The 18,993-nt window shown below is 35.9% G+C and overlaps 1 protein-coding gene across 2 annotated transcripts in view; it reads left to right on the forward strand.

Moving 5' to 3' along the window:
- Window positions 1-18,993, forward strand: part of LOC105381484 (fibroblast growth factor receptor homolog 1) — a 55,267-nt gene that overhangs the window by 25,103 nt on the left and 11,171 nt on the right. For both annotated transcript variants that reach the window (XM_048622042.1, XM_048622043.1), the window contains exon 2: window positions 5,558-5,697. In XM_048622042.1, coding sequence (XP_048477999.1) covers window positions 5,601-5,697 — 97 coding nt within the window. In that variant the 5' untranslated portion in view covers window positions 5,558-5,600. The remainder of the gene's footprint in view (window positions 1-5,557; window positions 5,698-18,993) is intronic.

Consider the following 18,993-nt stretch of genomic DNA (forward strand, 5'->3'; position numbering starts at 1 on the left):
AGTACAGCGGCAGAAATGAAATGCTTGTGTATTTTCCCTGCATTTCAATAAGACTTTTAGTGCTACGATTTTAGGGACTAGTTTCGTATAATTGAGTTGCTTGGCGCAGGTATATGCGCAGGCGCAGGCAGGAAGTGCGCTGCGCACGTGCGCGCGCTTCCTCGCACAGGATGTTTTAAATTTCGAACGAAATGTGCTAGCCGAAGCCGCTGAAATGGCCGAAGATTTTAGCCGAAGCTGTTGGTTAAGATTATGTAGCAAGTACTGGCAAGCATTGGTTATGGTTTCATACAGAAAGTATTTACTTACAAATGAAATAATCGATGTACCTAATCTATAACACTATTAAACTATTTCATATTCATATAGGTATTTAAACTAAAGTTTTTATCAATATCAGTTGAAAAAAATAAAAATATAACCAAATAGGTACTAGCATAATTATAAAAACCGCTTATATTTGTTTACATACGCAGCCGAAATTAAATAACTTCTTCGGCCAAAGGTAAACCGATTGTTTAAATTTCGAACACGTTCACTGCTCTGCGAATTGTATGGAACATTTGCGGTTAATTAAACGTTATTTGATCCCGTGGTTTATTATTATGGGTTATCGTGTTCTTGTGGTGTTGCGGCCTAATGTAGTTTAGTTGCGGTTTTGAAGTGTGACTTTAGTTGCAGACACGCATAATAATAATAAATTGCAAATTACAATTAAGAGTGATTAATCATCATCATCATCATCATCATTATCAGCCCGTATCTGCCCACTGCTGGGTATAAGCCTCTTCCCTATCACGCCACCTCTTCCGGTCCTGTGCGAGCCTAGTCCAGTGTCTACCGGCCACCTTAACAATGTCATCAGACCATCGGGCCGGCGGTCTGCCTATTCCTCGTTTGCCAGTTCTTGGCCACCACTCTGTGACTGCCCCAGTCCACCTGCCGTCGTCCCTCCTAACCAAGTGTCCTGCCCATCTCCACTTTAATCTTGTGATTCGGGTACCCACGTCATCCACACGAGTTTTACGTCGAATTTCGACATTGGGCACACGATCCACAAGAGAGATGCCGAGCATGGCGCGCTCCATAGCCCTTTGTGCGACTTTTATTTTGTGCATGTTGGCTTTAGTGAGCGTCCATGTTTCGGCTCCGTAAGTGAGGATAGGCAGAACACACTGATTGAACACCTTAGTCTTCAGGCATTGAGGGATTTGGGACTTAAGGACGTCTTCAAGTTTACTGAAGGCAGCCCATCCCAGCTGAATTCGTCTAGCGATCTCCTTTACCTGAGAACTTTGTCCAAAGGATAAACTATGTCCAAGATAGACGTACTCATCCACTGCCTCGATGTGGCAGTTACCTACAATTATGTTAGGCTGCACGTTTGCAGGAAGATTGGTCATGATCTTAGTCTTGGACATGTTCATCCTTAGTCCAACCTTCAGGGATGCTTCGTGCAGTTCTACGAGCATGCATTGGAGATCTGTGACGTTCTCAGCTAGGATGATCAGATCATCAGCAAAACGCAGGTGTGACATGCGAGCACCGTTTATATTGAGACCTCTGTCACTCCAGTCTATGGTCTTCATGATGTCCTCCAAGACGTTAGTGAAGAGCATGGGTGACAGAGTGTCTCCTTGGCGCACACCCCGTTTGATGGGAATGGGGTTGATTATTGGGGCAGATTATGGGAGTGATTAATGGGGCAATAGAACCAAATACCTAATACGTACTTAGCTTATAAAAAGCAATACATTACCTACATAGCTTCGGCAAGAGTAATAATTTTTGTCAGATAAAAAAAGAAATGTAATTTTAAATTTAAATCAACCTGTACATGCAACAGAAGCGGGCATGTTTACAAAATAATAATAATAACAATAAAGTAATAAAAAAAAACTATCGGCATCTGGCGTCGGGTCCACCAGACCACTGCACGGCAGGGTTACCGTTATGCAACTGTTTGTTTTACTTGTGTTCCGTAAACCCCTTTAATCTTGGCGGGAAGGTATAGGGTTATGTGTTATGTATTACTTAGGGTACACATAGGGTACACTGATGTATATACCCATACTAGTCTATGCCCCTACATTCATAGATCGTATTGTAAATTTAGAGAAGGTTTACAAATGACTTCTAAACACGAATTTCTACTGTTTATGTCAGTCAAAAAGTCGAACTTCGTATATCATAACGTCATTATTTGGATTTTAAAGTGAAAAGCCTTATGAATTCGGAGGCTATAGGTATAATAGTATTTAGATGTATAGGTCCTCACGATGTTTTCTTTCGCCGTAAAAGCAATTTTGTTGTACTTATATGTAACTGTGTCTGTCTGTCTGTCTGTCTGTCTGCTACTCTTTCACGCCAAAAATACAGAACGGATTTGAATGAAATTTGGTATACATATTATGGTCTAGACCCTGAGAAAGAACATAGGCTACTTTTGATCCCGGAATTCCCACGGGAAAACTTTTTAAGGCGAAGCGAAGCTCGCGGGAACAGCTAGTAACAACATAAATTAATACACTCACTATGAAAAAGGGGAACTTTTTCATTGCTCGGAGTGTAGAGGTATTTAACAAATTACTCGTTTTCAATGCGTTTGAAAGTATCGATAAGTAAAAAAGTTCAGACCAATTAAAAACATAGTCTATCAAATGCTCTTAGACTGAAAGTAAACATCCTTCACGACAATATTCAACGCCACAAATCAAAGTAAAAAAGAAACAATTTATCAAGTATTTTTAGACCCCATTTAAGGGTTGGAATACAATAAAAAAGCAATCTCACCGGTAAATAAAATCTAGCATACCATACCTTAACTTGTGATGTCATGTAGACTTTGCTACTTAGTGAATTAGGTTCAAAGTTGAATGTGAAATGCAATAGTATAGTTGTATGTAGCCCTAAGAATGCTTGATGTATCCATTTTTAAATGTGGTTAACCCTTCAACACTGATGATATATGAGCGCGAGTCACGTGCTATACGATCTAATGAAATGTTACATTAAACAGAGCTAAGCAGTAAAAAGATACATCTTGCGGCGTTTTTTTAGAAAAAGATATAAAATTTTAAGTCAAAACATGCATTTTTATGGTGCATCTTTTTCCAATAAAAAATCTGTTGGGACTATCAGTTAAAAGTTAGTAAGTATTTTTATCTGTAAGTATAAATAAATAGAGTAGTACAGTTTAAGACATTTTGCCTGGTCGTTGTGTCAACAAGCAATGCAATTTGATTTTGATTTTGATTTTGAGAAATGAATTTCATAAAGCATGTATTTTGCCGTTTTACAAAGAAATATTTTATGATAAGTGACAAAACACACTAAACGACGTGTAACCGTGATTTGATATATGTTTCCCGATGTGCATATTGTGCATACAAATAATACCCTGATGTGTTTTGCCAAATTTAAAAGTATAACGGAGTGTTGCTATTTAAATTAAAGAAAAATTAAGTCAACATTAGTACCAATTGAGGAATAGCGTACACGATTATATTAGGTACTACCTACTTATAATACAGGATATTAAATAAAAAAGGGTTTTAAAAACTTAAAGTAAAATTTCACCTCTGTTATGAAATATTTTTTTTTTCAAGAAATGCATTTGTAAAGATTAAACGTAAATTATTATCTTCAATGTCCATTGCACTTCTTGAAGAACCGTGACGAGGCATTTAATATGTCCGTACCGCATTTAATACAGCGTGGTGGCTTAAATCAAAACTGAGTTATTTTATAAGCGTGTTTATTTTAATGTTTAATTTTATACGAAGCCAACGAACTCTGGCCACTGGATCTCGCAGAAGGTAGAATTATTTTTATACACATAATAACGACCCAGTTGAAAATGCATTAAAATGTTCTTGCTTCAGTTGAGGTAACCCTAAAACGCTAAAACCAGTATCTTCCACCCACCTTTTTTACGGCAGGCACTGATTGTGTCTTTTGCAACTTAATTAGCCGATTTAAGGTTTGAAATACAATGGCAAGGTTTAAGTGTTTTTAGTACAAGTAAAGGATTGACGGGTAGGTATGGAGGGGTTATATGCGAGTTTTGACATTTATTGGTTTTCACGCACTCTGTATTTCAGCTGTTGAAGCGTTGCAAGCTAAGATCCTAACTAATATTATAAATGCGAAAGTAACTGTGTCTGTCTGTCTGTCTGTCTGTCTGTCTGTCTGTTACTCTTTCACGCCAAAACTACTGAACGGATTGGAATGAAATTTGGTATACATACGGTCTAGACCCTGGGAAAGAACATAGGCTACTTTTTATCCCGGAATTCCCACGGGAAAACATTTTAAGGCGAAGCGAAGCGCGCGGGAACAGCTAGTTAACTATATACGAACAAGCAAGAACGCTTGTATATTACGTAGGTACATTGAGTTTATTACCTGCTATTTGTAAGTAGCCCTATTTATGGCTTCAAGACAGATGGTTTGCTTGTGAAATACGTTAGTGAACTAACAAAAAATACTTAGGTATGCTATCAAAAATCAGGAGCTTCTTAGAGTTATCGGTTTTAACCGACCGTGATGTATGGTTATTGACTAGATAATTATTTCGCTTAAGTCAAGTCAAGCCTTTCTTAAGACAAAACATAAAATCTCACTCCTGTAACACATATCCAGTTTTCCTCACATTTGTTTTGACGTAATTATGATTTGTGCGTGTCAAAAAGTTGCAGAGAAAAACATAAATTTTACACACACACACACGCACTCACGCCTTGTACTAATGTACTCCCTTGCGGGGTAGGCAGAGGTGCATTGCTGCACCCACTTTTCCCCAGAGTGTTATGTTAGTCCCAATGTAATAGGGGGCGGGCCTATTGCCATTTTACGGGCACATCCAAGACCCGAGAACAAATATCTGTGTTTAAACAAATATCTGCCCCAGCCGGGAATCGAACCCGGGACCATCGGCTCAGTAGTCAGGGTCACTAACCACTACGCCATTCGGTCGTCTATACATAAATTTTAATAACAAATTAGATTTTTTCTGTCATCCGTAACAAAATATGACCAATTAGAATTAATTTAATGACATGGGATTTGGCCGTTACATCTTTCGGGATTTAGTTTTACATGAAATACAATTTATGGTACGTTCAGATATGAAGATTGTGATTTCTGATTGTTTTTTTACATTTAATATGCTTGCTTACAGTAGAATTATTATTATTTATAAATTTACACATGTATCTATACATTATCATTCTTGTAAAGTAGTTTATTTAGTCATTGATCAGAACTAACAAAACCTATATTTCTGTATGAAGTTTAGTAAACATTTGTTAAACAGCCTCTGTAGAATAGAATAGAATATTGCTTGCTTTATTGAACACCACATAAATCAGACAAACAAAAAACATACTTATAGACTAGAACTAATGTACAATAGGCGGCCTTATCGCTGAGAGCGATCTCTCACAGGCAACCTTGTTTATATTATATATTACTGTAACTCTCTATTTAGTGCGTTTACCTCAAAACAAACATAATTCTGTTCTAAAATTAACTGTTTCATTCAATTTGGTTACAGAAACTAATGGATCCGGATAAAAGCGGGTGAAATTTCTGGAAAGATGGCGCGATCCGCCATTGCTATTTGGCGGCAACTGCCGGTCGTTTTCACGATTCTGCTCGTGTCCAGTTGTGTCGCTGCCAGAGACATCTACTTGGGTAAGTTTATAGATATTTAATATATAAAAAATATATAAACATAATCGCTTTTAAGTATATAAGTTAAGTAAGTATCGTTTTAGTTTGATATGCAGGTATGATGTATATTTAAAGGTATGTAGGCCTCGTACTAAATCAACCAACAATAAATTGAATTAAAACAATGGCCCCAAAAACGTGAATGGAATTTAAACAGTATTTATTTTAAAAGTACTTACATTATATATATTTGTGATCAATGTGTTGCAGTGCATTTTTTCAGTTTACGTAGGTACATTAATTTTTTGTAAATGCTGTCCATATTTATAAATATGCCTATGCTATGATTTAAATAATGTTTTATACAGTTCATAACGGAAAACGTTATTACTTCACGGTTGCAAATCGATTGAAGCGTTAATGTAGCTGAAAAATATAGTGAGTCCACAACCACATGCTTAGTTTCGTTCTTTAGTTAACTTGGTACAAAAACGAGTTAATAAATTCTTACAGAACCCACTGTATTTTCTGGAGTCTGCTGCAAGAATCAACCCTCTCTCATTTGGTTGCAATTAACCAGCCGGATGCTGTGACAATTATTTTTATGATCCACTCTATTAAGACACCTTTCGTATCATTTGTACATCCCGTCTCTGAACATTTTATTGAGAATGACAAAAATCTTAAGGTCTCGGTTGTCTGGTGGTTGTCTAATGTGATTTAATGGTTTTTGTTGTTAATTTGTCAAAATTAAGGGCGTTCTGTTTGAAAGTAATTTGTCATGCATTTTATTTTTAACTTTTTTAATTTTTGTATTTACCTATAAGTAGCTAGTAAGTGAAAGCTGCAAGGTAACTCATGTTTAGGTACTTATCCGAAAATTAAAGACAATTTTGGATATATGGTGATAAAATAGTCATGAAGATAAGAGATATCTTTCTAAATATTTGCTCCGATGAGATTTCGCCAAGAACCCTGTTCGTCCTGTGCAAATAGAATGTCATCGATGACATTTTTACGTTATCTGTTTGTAGCGCTTCAAATTCTTTCGCAATATTTATTGATTCAAAATACCTCGTGCCTTTGCAATAAAATAATAGGATTGGACGTCGGTATTTGCATGCGAAATGCGAAGGAAGTTGTCGGTTTATAAAAAAGCCGCCACGCTGGAGAGACAAGGGCGGTTGCCATACGCATTTGCGATTAGGAACTACACGCAGAAAGAATTGTCAATTTGTTGGGAAAATCGTGATTTCTACTCAGGAGCTTCTTGTGATTGTCCTTGCGATCGTGACTATTCACTTATTCATTTGTTGTTTAATATTTTATGCGCGTGAGGTGTTCCTCCGGGAGATAAATAAGACCCCACGTGCTTTTGCAGGGTTGATTGTGAATGGGTTTGTAGGATTCGGACGACTGATTCCAATATAATAAGTTTATCTCCTCCTTATTATAAAATGAAGACAAAATATAGTTCTGGTTAAGATCCGGTTTTTTCATACAAATCAGTAGCCTAAAGCCGGGGTTAAACCAGAACCAGACTAAAGAAGTCTACGTTTTTTTTTTACAATAAGTTTTTAATAATGAGTTTTATAATCTTTGCCGTTTTTTTATTAAGATTGTAGGTGAGTGATAACTATTTCCTACCAATGAACTAACTGCCTACCTATGATTTGAGAAGAAATTCTTAGCCGTTACTCAATCAATAAAAACAGAAATGTAGTCCAAAAATGCACATACTTAAATGCTTAGAAAGCAATAAAAATTTTACGATCACAAAGAAAATAAATAGTTTTTCGCCTTGTTCCAGTTTGTACGGCTATTAGATAAAATTTTATTGCCGAAGTTATATTAGAAGAGAACCAATAAATAAGTTATAAACCAATGACTGAATTTCGGAGTGATTGGATACGTTGCTTTGTTTTCAGAACAAAACCTGGCATTGTAGATGCAACAGACAAACAGACCGTACCACCCAACTTATGACAACAAGTTTTATTTATTTCATAAATATACTTACAGTTATGCTTTAGATAATCCTTTCACTCTAGACCAGCGCTAGTGTTTATCACCGACACGCTAAGGGCCAGTTTTTTTATCCGTTATGCGTTAACGCAATCTTTGCTCAAAAGTAGAAAACTTAAAAACCAACAAAATTCGTATGCGGGCTGTCATACTTAACAGGCATTGAGTATAATCAGTATGGAGGGTACGACCGAGTCCGCGTTGTTTTATGTTGATAGGTGACCAAAACACTGGTGGCCCAAAGAAGAACAACCATTTTGATTGAACTATAGACTATACGAGTAGTATACATACATTAGTAAATAGAGCATAGTTGGTCACCACGCGCACAACTGCGAGTGCCGTTGATAAATTAGCGTCATCGAGATGCGCCCGCGCAGCTGTCACGGGCATATATTTGCTATGTTCCGCTCGCTATAGCATAGTTCATTGAGCTTCGAGATCCAATAGTGCAGCAGGACTTTATGAATAGAAATAATAATTAACTAAAGTTGTTCTATGTTGTCTTAATGAAACTGAAATAAGATTGTTGTCGCAGCAAATGAATATTGGAAACACGTTTTTTTTTACTCCAAAGCTAAATTACAGTTTTCATCAACAGTGCCACAGGAAGCAAACTTCAAAACCAATAGTACAGTAGTTAGTGATTTATGTTTCGTTGTTCCTAAAACAGCAACAAACACAGCAAATCCAAAATAAGACCCAACTTTTTCAACGTAATCTTCCTTCCTAAAATCATTACTCGTAGCAAAACACCGTATCGCTAGCAATCACCACCGTCCGGGCGCGTTGACAAATCATTCTCTTACTTTTTGAAGGCACATGTTGTCCCTTCCTTCATTTTACAGTCTACTGCGATTCTACGAATATTATCCTCCATACTGGCCCGAGTATTTTTGGGCGCAGGTGCCCAGATGTGTTTGCAAATGTGGGTGTTTCTCCTTTTTCTGTATCTCCATTTTGTCTCGGTTTGTCATCTTATTTCTCCAGGACATCTGTCTGGATTTATTGGTGGGGGCGTCGTTTTGTACGTTTTAGCCCTATTTATGAGCTGAACTTGATCCCAATTATAAGTTGTGACTAATTGGATATGATCCTTTGTGCCAGTGAGCATCTTTATAAATACTGTATTGCGGATCGCAACTCGCAAGTCCCATTCATTGGTTTATTTTGCTAAATGATACTGTATAATCCATTGATTCATCTGTGCCAACGTGGTGCCAACCAACACAAGGTTTCTTTCGTATTATTGTTGTATTCTGGTTCATTTGGTGTTTTTTCTGTGTTTAAAAGTTCACCTATAGTTCAGCTATGTCTTTGATCTCTGCTTGTTGCGATTGATGTTTGTATTCACGTGTTTCTGTCGGCATCAGGAGGGTAACTCTATACTGACGAAAAACGAACGAGAGCTTTTGTGCAATCGGCACGTTTTATACAAAGAGATAGAGTCGTGGCGTTCCGAAACGTAATATAGAGTGATCCCAGACTGCAGTCGATGGAAGTTGGCGATCGGCTTTGCACAAAGAAATGCTTGGCAGTTGTATGTGTATATTAGGATTTTTCTCACGAACAACACATGTTTGGATTAGAATGCGGTGCAGTTGCGATGAATGCCAACGTTTATTGATTTGTTAATAAAGAGAAAGTTGTGTTTTGTTTTCTTGTGATCATACGCTGGTTGTACTACAATTGGTGTGATTTTGGAATGTAATTTAACGTAGTATTTAAACTTCTTATATATAATTTCTTAGCAAATTACCTACTAATGTTTATTACACAAACAAAGGCTACATTAATTTTTGTATACTCGAAAAAACAATAGAATTTATTTGGGATTAGGTATGTGATTGTCTGTATAAATTATCAGTTGCTTTATTAATAAAATTAAGAAACAATATTCATATAAGTAAATAAAAAATATATAGGTTGGTACTACTCCACCACTTTGGTAGTCCGCAGTAAAAAATATTGCGACAGTTTTTTGTTTGTTTATGTTTCAAAAACACAAACAAAAAAGGTCATAATGAGCCGATGCCGTTGCCAAAATGGTTAGAAAACGTGTCACAAGATGATGAGGTTGTTTACAATACTTTTTCTTTATGCAGGGAGATTTACCACCTTTTTTTCTCAATCACTGAACACACTTTAATGCGGTGTCGTATCCCAATAATCTGCCATTGACGTCAAAAAGTTGCAGTTCAAGCAAATAAAATTATGTTGTAATTTTTTTTCTCAGATACTTACCTATATTTATGGTCCAAGCAGAGACCAAGGTAAAGGGAACAATATTGAATTTCTGAGACCCTTGTTTATACAGTAAACAGAAGGTCAAGTTTCCTAAATATTTCTGTAAGTAACTAATTTTAGTGTCACTTTCTACAACAACAGAGGGGTTTGTGTCTAAAAGTGTATTGAAATTAGGTATTACTTTGCAAGAAGCAATACATTTAAGGTCGGCGTTAGCTAGAGAGCTGGTAAGTACATATATGATTTTAAAGATTTCCTAATCATGTAAGACCCACAATTAATCTAACTACATACCTACTTACTCAATTAAATACAACTTATTTCATGTGTAATCTGAATCGAAGCAATCTCGTAAAAACAATCGATGCAAACCTTTAATGGCCTCATCTGCTTTCCGATTTTAGATCCATCTCGCTTCGTCTAATTTCGTCCACAACAGAAACGGTTTAAGTAAATATTAGTTCGGTACCTTTCAGTCTGCCCTTGAACTGCATCGAGGGCTGAACTGAAGTGTAGAAAGGATTAAAGCCCTGTAGATCTGGAAATAGAATTCGATCAGGACAGAAGGTAAATCTTTGAAAATATCAGTATTCGAATGCAGTATACGAAGAAACTTTTCGAAAAAATAAGTTAAGTAGACTCAACTGGTATTCGCAAAGCATTGTTAAAATAACTAAGGTATTAGATTTCACTGTCCGTCAAATTTTTATATGTTGTTTTTGTAAGTCTACTCGGTGTAACGGCGTTTTTATTTAGGCTAGGTCATGGTGTCTAGACAGCTGGTGCTAATGTTCTAAGGTCAGGTCCATAATTGGCTTTGATTCAATAACATTTTTGATATTCCTATTCATTCAAGAGGCTTATTAATATACCTATTGAACTTTATTGGTATTGGGGCCATTCTCATTAATTTGATCTCTTTTTGTTATTGTTTCCTTAAATAACTTAAATTAAATAACGTAATATTACTATTAGTGTCAGAATATTACCTACCTATTCTGTTTGTTCACAATATTTCCATAAACCAAGAGACTACCTGTTTGAAGTGTATGCAGCAGGCAAACCTTTTATGTTCTTGAGTATTTCTGGGACAATCCTTCAAGTGTTTTCAAATTATTGACTTTCATCTCGAACTTACACATAGCATACGCAAACCTATTATTTGTTAATGAAATAAAAAAAAAATGTTGTCAAAAATTATAACGTTGAACATTTTAGAACATAAAAACATGTACTATTATTACTTTGTGTAATTCACTACTTCATGTACTTATAAAGCAAGCAATATACTTAAGGGAAGCAAGCAAGCCCACGTTGTTTCAAAGATTTTAATGTCATCTTAGGAGGATAAACTATTATTATTAGTAACGTCTGGTGCTTGTCTCGGCGTCTGTGGAGATGTGCCGTGACTCAGGAGGGTTACTCTATATTGACGAAAAGTTTACGAACGAGAGCTGTCGTGCAATCAGCAGCATCAACTACTTATAAAAATACGAAATAGAGTCGTGGCTGTCAGCTGTCGTATCAGCTCGTTTTTCGTCATAATATAGAGTGACCCCACAGCTGCGCTTGCGCATCGTTCTACTGTTATTTGTCACGCTTTTGTTTCGCTACATTTCATATTTATATTAATGGTATCAAAAATAATGTTTTTGAATTTCTAGCACATTTTCAATCTGACTACGATTAAATTTAATCTATGATTAAATACATATGCATAGTTTGGCATAATTTGAGTAAAAAAACGCCTTGTATTTCCTTCGAAGAAGTTATCAATAAAACACATTCAAGTCTTGATACATTAAGGAGGTAAAGGAATGAGGATGAGTAGTTTTTAAGTACTTACAGTGCTCCAAAATTGATAATGCGCATAGAAATCTTTGACAGTTCGGTTGTTTTCGATAATGTGACACATGATATTGACTCCTATTTCTTTCGAACAAGGTGCAAAATGCTAGTGCTTTTATTAGTGCTTACGATTTAATGATTCAGGTGTGAAGATCTGCATGTGCATTATTAATTTTGGACAACTGTACACTCGTAAAGAAATCATACCAAACAAGAAGGCAAAGCATTAAAAGAAAGTGAACAAAACAGTATTTTATCACCATAGCCAGAGTCTCGAAGCAACACGTGTTAAGTGTGAAACCGAGATAGACTAATGTAAAGATTAGGAATTTCCGTTTGCCCTGTGTCTACTGCCACTTGCAGACATGCCAACATAACAATACTACACTGAAGTACTTAACTATATGGGAACAAGGGATAATTTCCCCTGTATTAAAGGCAAAAGTCCTGGTGAAGGTAAAACGCCCTGGATGCGTTGGATGGCAAGGCAATGAGTCAAATCACTGATTTGGCTTTAGCAGACCAAACATATGTTATGCCTTATTATACGGAATCTGGAGCGCACTTCATCGCATTACCGAGGAATGAAAATTGTGGTATTACTTGGATATGGAATACATTTTGTTGAGTTTATCGGGTAGATTTACTGAAGTGTTCTGGATTCTTCATTTAAATTTTGCTACGCTGATACCCAGTTTTTGGTATCTATTGATTATATAAACATTCTGGCATTATGTTAATTACTTGATGATGATGATAAACACTTTCCTTAATCAATTTTGATTCTAGTTTTCCTCATTAGATGTTCAAATAAATCATAGATTCACCGTTCAAGCAAAGCCAATGACGTAAAACAAGCATATCCTATTGTGAAAATCGGATGACTGTTATGTTGATGATATTGTTACGTGGATTCGTACCTGTTTTCCTGTTTCCACAGCGCCATAAACATTTCGACAGAAACTTTGGGTGAAGATGGTGAAAACTAAATTATTGTTCGTTCTGTAACAGCTCCTATATCTACATACATACTGTTCTGCATGACTGTAGTTAGAAATTGCGATAGGTCAATACATAGGTAATATACATTATACTCGTACCCAGCATTACAGTAAATTCAATTCTAAAGAAACGCAGTTATTGTAAAAAGAGTCGGTAGTAAATCTAGGTTTGTATGTTACCTATGTAGGAGTCCAAAAATCGTATAGGTAAAGTATAAAATAAATAAGAAAATATAAGAAAAAAAATTAGTTTAGAACTTTCAACACGACAGACGCATAAAGTAAAGTTAAACACAGACTCTTTGAGTAAATAACATTCATTCAAATGTCATTTTCTTCTACCGTTTCCGGCTCTAATAGTAATGATTACAGACTACAGAATTACCTATATATTTAAAAAAGATCTCTAGAAAGCACTGTTATAATTCCTAGCTGTACTTGATTTTAACTACATAATCGTTATGGCTGCACCATTATAAAATTATAGACCATTTTCCAGATTGCAGTAGTTATCAAGTGCAGTTTTACGTTTTATCTAACTTAAATACTCGACTTTCATGGTAAATAACTTCAAGTAATGTTGTTCACATACTAACGACTGCTAGTGCAGCTATTTTAACTAGAGCGTATTCTTGTCGTTAGCGTTTTATATTATTTACTAACATGCCTCGTAAAGGAAATTATGTCTGTTTAATTTACTTCTTAGCTTGTCTAATTAACCATCACAAATTATTCTGAAGTCAGTATTGAATTTCAATGTTATGATGAAAGTTTTCCTAATCTAAACCAATTTCAGGAGCGTGTAAATTTAACTGTCATCAGCCGGTAAACATGTAAGTCAAGGAAGACATTTTCAACCGTTACATCCACGTTTCCTGGTCTGAAATAGTTTGATATTATTTGAAATATCAAAAGGTATATCCAATCCAGACTAGATTGTATGAAAATCAATTATGCAATAAAGAAGTTTTGCTATAAGTACGCCTAACCTTTTACAAGACATCCACAAATACTCTTTTTATCCATAATATCATTCTTTAACTTTTACAGCACCTCTCTCTTTCCACCTAGACCTCTCTTTCGCACATACAGTCACGCAATACCCTCGGTTTCGGTAAATTGATCAAGAATGATTAGTGTTGCCAGCTCCCGACTGCAGCTTCCTGCGCCGCGTAGGTGGCGTTCAGTCTGTTTATTCTTGTTGTCTCTGGTATTCGGCTTGACCTCCTTCGTGGTTTTTTAAGAATCGGAATCTTTGAATTTCGAATTAATTCTTTTTTTATTCAAATGATTATAACATGTAACGTAGCCAAAATGTATTATATGGAAATTATTAGTCCTAACTAATATTATAAATGCGAAAGTAACTGTGTCTGTCTGTCTGTCTGCTACTCTTTCACGCCAAAACTAATGAACGGATTTGAATGAAATTTGGTATAAATACGGTCTAGACCCTGGGAAAGAACATAGGCTACTTTTTATCCTGGAATTCACATGGGAAAACTTTTTAAGGCGAAGCGAAGCGCGCGGGAACAGCTAGTTATCTATAAAATTTAATGCTGGCACATGGCAAATAGTTACTAAAAAGTATATAATATAATATACGACACGTTGAACATAATATACGAGTGCAGCTCTCCTACTCCTATTTTATGGTGTGGGCTTAAAATATTACTGTTTTGTCACAAACATACCAACTTAAATACCGTCGCGTGTCAGTTCAAAAATAAACTTATTAAACTTCCATTATGGTCTTACCCTATAGCAGATGCTTCGTAGGTGTATCGGAAAAAAATCTAACGAAAGGTGGAAAGACCAAAAATGTACGCTGCACGGATGTGAAGACTGTTGATTCAAACTTGGAATACGGCGGCTATTCGCAACGCCACATAACTTTGCGTTCCCAACGAAGCTTACCTCTAAAAATATGAACAAAAAATATCGCTAAGCCATTAAAGCACACACGTTATCTATTAGTAGCAATGTGGCACATTATAGGCTCCTTAGCGGCGTTTTAAATCATCGCTTTTGATTTAACCTTTACCATGTGTAAAATTAAGTAGCCGTTATGGTGTTTTTTTGCAAACCTAGGAAGAACTATGTTTCCAGAAATGGTTTCTCATCGTAATTATAAGTTATTCTAATTTAACTGAGTATTATATTCAATTGCGGAATAGAGGCAGAGGCAGTTGTCAACACTATTTCGAAACGATACGCAAACGGAAATGGCAATATCGAATTTCGATATGAATCTTGGAGTCTGAAGCTTCCTCCGTATTTGATTGGGAAAACGGTTGCGACACAACGAACGTCGACGAAGAGCCAAAATTCAAATTCCGAATGAGAGGAAGCGGATGTGCCGGTGTCGCCTTTTTAATAAATTCCTATTTTAAATTCTCGATGCGTCTAGGGATTGTTGTCATTAAAAATAAAGTTCTTTCATCTTTGTGTCAACGCGACTCTTTATTGCCTAAAATACTTCCTCTTTATAACGACACCATTTTATGTTTCAAATCGTAGATGAAAAGTGCGAAATATGAAAGGAATAGTTCTACAGACTTTGTCACTTTTGATGATGAAAGAAATAATTCATAATTATTTATTATGTTGCATTTTTAACACACAAATATTCTGTTAATAAAAATATAGGACAGTATTGCGAAGCCGTTTTGTATGGTAGATATAGATATATTTGTCAGTTTAGAAGTGTCGGTTTCTAAACGATACTCGAGGGTTGGGGGGTATCGTGTGTCTTGCTGTTTTGAAATTAGAACCGTTGGTTTTTTTGCTTGTTAGTGGTTAAAGAAGCGTAAAGATTTTGAAGCGATGCCTATAAATATGACATCAGTCATTCATCTTCATTTTCAGAGTAAGGTCAGTAACGTAAAATACAAAGAAAACAGAAAAATAATACTCTATCAAACTACAATCCCGGGCAATGAAAAAGTTGCATTCAGAATATCAACAAATTACTCATATACGGAAAAAAGTAACTAAATGACGCCAACTGCAATATTTAAGTATGACATTTAGGGCGTCTTGCACAACAAAGTTAAATAAAATTAAATAGTTTGTCTCTTGCTCAGACAGTATAATGTCAGAGCAAGAGGTCATAGATTTAATTTTATTTAACTTTGTTGTGCAAGACGCCCATAATGGTGCATCAGATTATTAGCAACTAAAAACGTCTGTAAACATTTAGTACAAATATACAATTAAATGTTAAAAAAAATTAAGGCTCTTTCGTGTCTGCATTTTGTAAGTGGAACTGTTTCTTTTCCCGTGATTGTATTTTCTTCATTTACAGGTTATACCATCTCTCTAACCTTCTTTCATATTTTTGTTATAAGCATTGAGACGAAAGGGCGAATACCTAACTATGATTTACTATTCCATACCCAATCAATGAACGCCAGTAAACGCAACATGATATCTTCCAATATAATATTTGACAAGCACCGAGTAGCTGTGACATCTTGTACTAGATACTTCCGGTGGTATTTTCAGTGTGACATCATTTCTCTTGCGGTTTGCAGAGAATCTTCTGATAAATGTGTCTGACATTTAAGTACTTGGTTGATTAGTTAGTTATGAAGTTATGGTTGTAATTATTTTGAGCGTTGTAATTTTTTAGTTAGACCGGATGTCATAGTTATTTGCTACCGTCAGTCAATAATTTTAAATGTTGTTTTAAAACTAAAATAAACCATAGTTTTACTTTTGGTCAGTGATATTTTCAACCATCATCATAAGATGCAATAATACGAAAAACATTCATCATAAAATGAAATACGTCTTATCTCTAATTTTGTTACCATATGACAAATAAAGGAGGTGCAAACAATCCCCTTGCGGGACACCAGGCGGTCTGGTCTACGCAGATCCCGAAATAGACGCACTTCGCAACACCTGAGTGTAATAAATTTAACCTCATATATTCTGCCACGGGCTCCCGATACTAAGCCATTACTCCGCTCTGTATGTGGTTTGGAGTAAATGACCTGTGGCCTATCTATCTATGGAGTTTCACAATCACGGGCAGTTTTTCAAAGACAGTTCTAGTTAATTTCCGTATCTATGTGATCAATAACAATAATATCAGCCATTACTCTACTCTACATGTGGTAAATGTCGTACTTAGGAAGTGGACATATAGACTGCTGCTGCCTTATATCTGTGGTTAAATGTTATATATGTTATTTATAAGAAAACTTTAAATTTCAGTAGTACCTGTTCTACTTTTTTACTTTGGAACTACACTTTCATTTCAGGGCTATATATGACCTCATACTGAACTACATATCTACGTATCACACACACACTTCAAACATACAACACCCTTATTTTCCGTCGGGACTCGTACCGTAACCTTCCACAGTGGAAGTCCATAACTTCTGTAAAACAAACAAACTCAAGCGGATGAGTGCCATTCGTTACAACTTCATTGATGACTCCGTCGTCGTAATTCTGTCATCGGGTCCAATTGGACGGAGGAAATCGGAAGTAATCTAACTGTTTATCAATGGACTAGGAAGGCCCAATGTCGAGGGTAATAGTGGGACAGTGTTTTGTAGTGTGGGCTAAGTCCACGTTGTTCTATGGGGCTGAATGAATTTATACCTACTGAAAAGGCTTGGTAGCCTTATGTTCGGATCGCTGGTAGTAGAAGCAATGTTTATTTGTATAAGAAGAAAGGTTATTAATATTTAAGAACTCTTAATACCGAGATACAGATTCCGGCATATAGTGACATCTATGTAAATACATAAAAACTACTTGATAACTGAACACCTATTTACTTTCTTTTCTGGCTCAGCGATGTAAAGTGAGTCATGGTCTTGGATAATTTAAACGCAGAAATTATTCAAATTAGATATCTTAGCTAAAAAAAAGTTTTTGTATTCGTGTGACTGTGTCACTTTTAGAAAACGCTTAAATTTTTAAATAATTTCATTAACTTATCATAAATGTAATTCTATATAATCTTTATGTATCTAATAAAATATGATAATGTATCCATAGCCACGCTTCCACATAAGGTAGCGTCTCAAACAATAGGAAGCAGAGAGTCACGGTACCACATACTAATAAGAAATAGATACCATCATAGATGAAGGACTGCCCTTAATTGTAAGAACGGATAAGCACTGCCTTATTTGTAGGCTTTATGTAGCGGGTAAAATACACCTGAGGAATTTCTTTATAATTTGAGTGTGATAGCTACTTCAAATATATCACTTGGCTTTTACCTGCTTAGGTACATGTAATGCAAACATTTCTTTAGCATGCAATTGCATATTATTATGCTCACGACTGTACTGCCTAAAGAGGTGATACACAGAGTGACTCGCAAGCGTCACCACCCTCTTCTACGAGTATCTATCTATCATAGCGAGCTGATTTTCCGCATTTAGCCTCTTAGGTGGGCCATTATGCGTGAAATACCTACGGTACCACCCTCTTTTCACAGTACATTATTAGTATACCATGGTTTGTACCTTTGAAAACTAAATATCCACCAAGATACCTTCCACCACCAAGGAGTAAATTATTTTAATTTTTCACAAGCAGCCATAAACAAGCTAGATTAATTACTGATAAATATTCAATAAGCTCGCCTTCCATTCAGAACATCGTAAATTGTGAGGCTGAACGCTATCAGATGCACGCATGGATGGTGATGATGACGATGAGAAACTTATGAGGTGAACCAGTTGTCTTATCTGTTTTTTCAGCATTTTCTGCAACGATATTTAAATACGAACTATATGGAGTGCCAGTGCAAAAGAAACCTCTCGACAAATAATGCCCCACTCAATGATTTCAAAAGGAAGGATACGCCCGTCAGAACGTTTTGTCAAAAGAAAATGGCACCCACGCGCTGGCCCTAAATTCATACAAATTATGACAGATTTATGAGGTTTTAGGGCCAACGCGAGGGTGTCATTTTCTAGAGCGGTTGGGCCTGTCCTTACGCTAGTAATATATAAGTCAATGGCCCCACTTCTACTGCTTAGCTCTTATTTTGAACTATTTCGGTTATGTAGAAGATTTGTGTGATATTCATTGGTAGAATAGTTGTCATTACGTTGAACTTAAAACGGTTTGACAGTAAACAAAATACGGACAGTTTTTTTCTTTGTTTTTGTATATGTGATGAAAATATTTCTCTCCGATGCACCGTTTTCGAGATATA

The sequence above is a fragment of the Plutella xylostella genome, chromosome 7 (assembly GCF_932276165.1).
Source record: "Plutella xylostella chromosome 7, ilPluXylo3.1, whole genome shotgun sequence".
Taxonomy (NCBI): domain Eukaryota; kingdom Metazoa; phylum Arthropoda; class Insecta; order Lepidoptera; family Plutellidae; genus Plutella; species Plutella xylostella.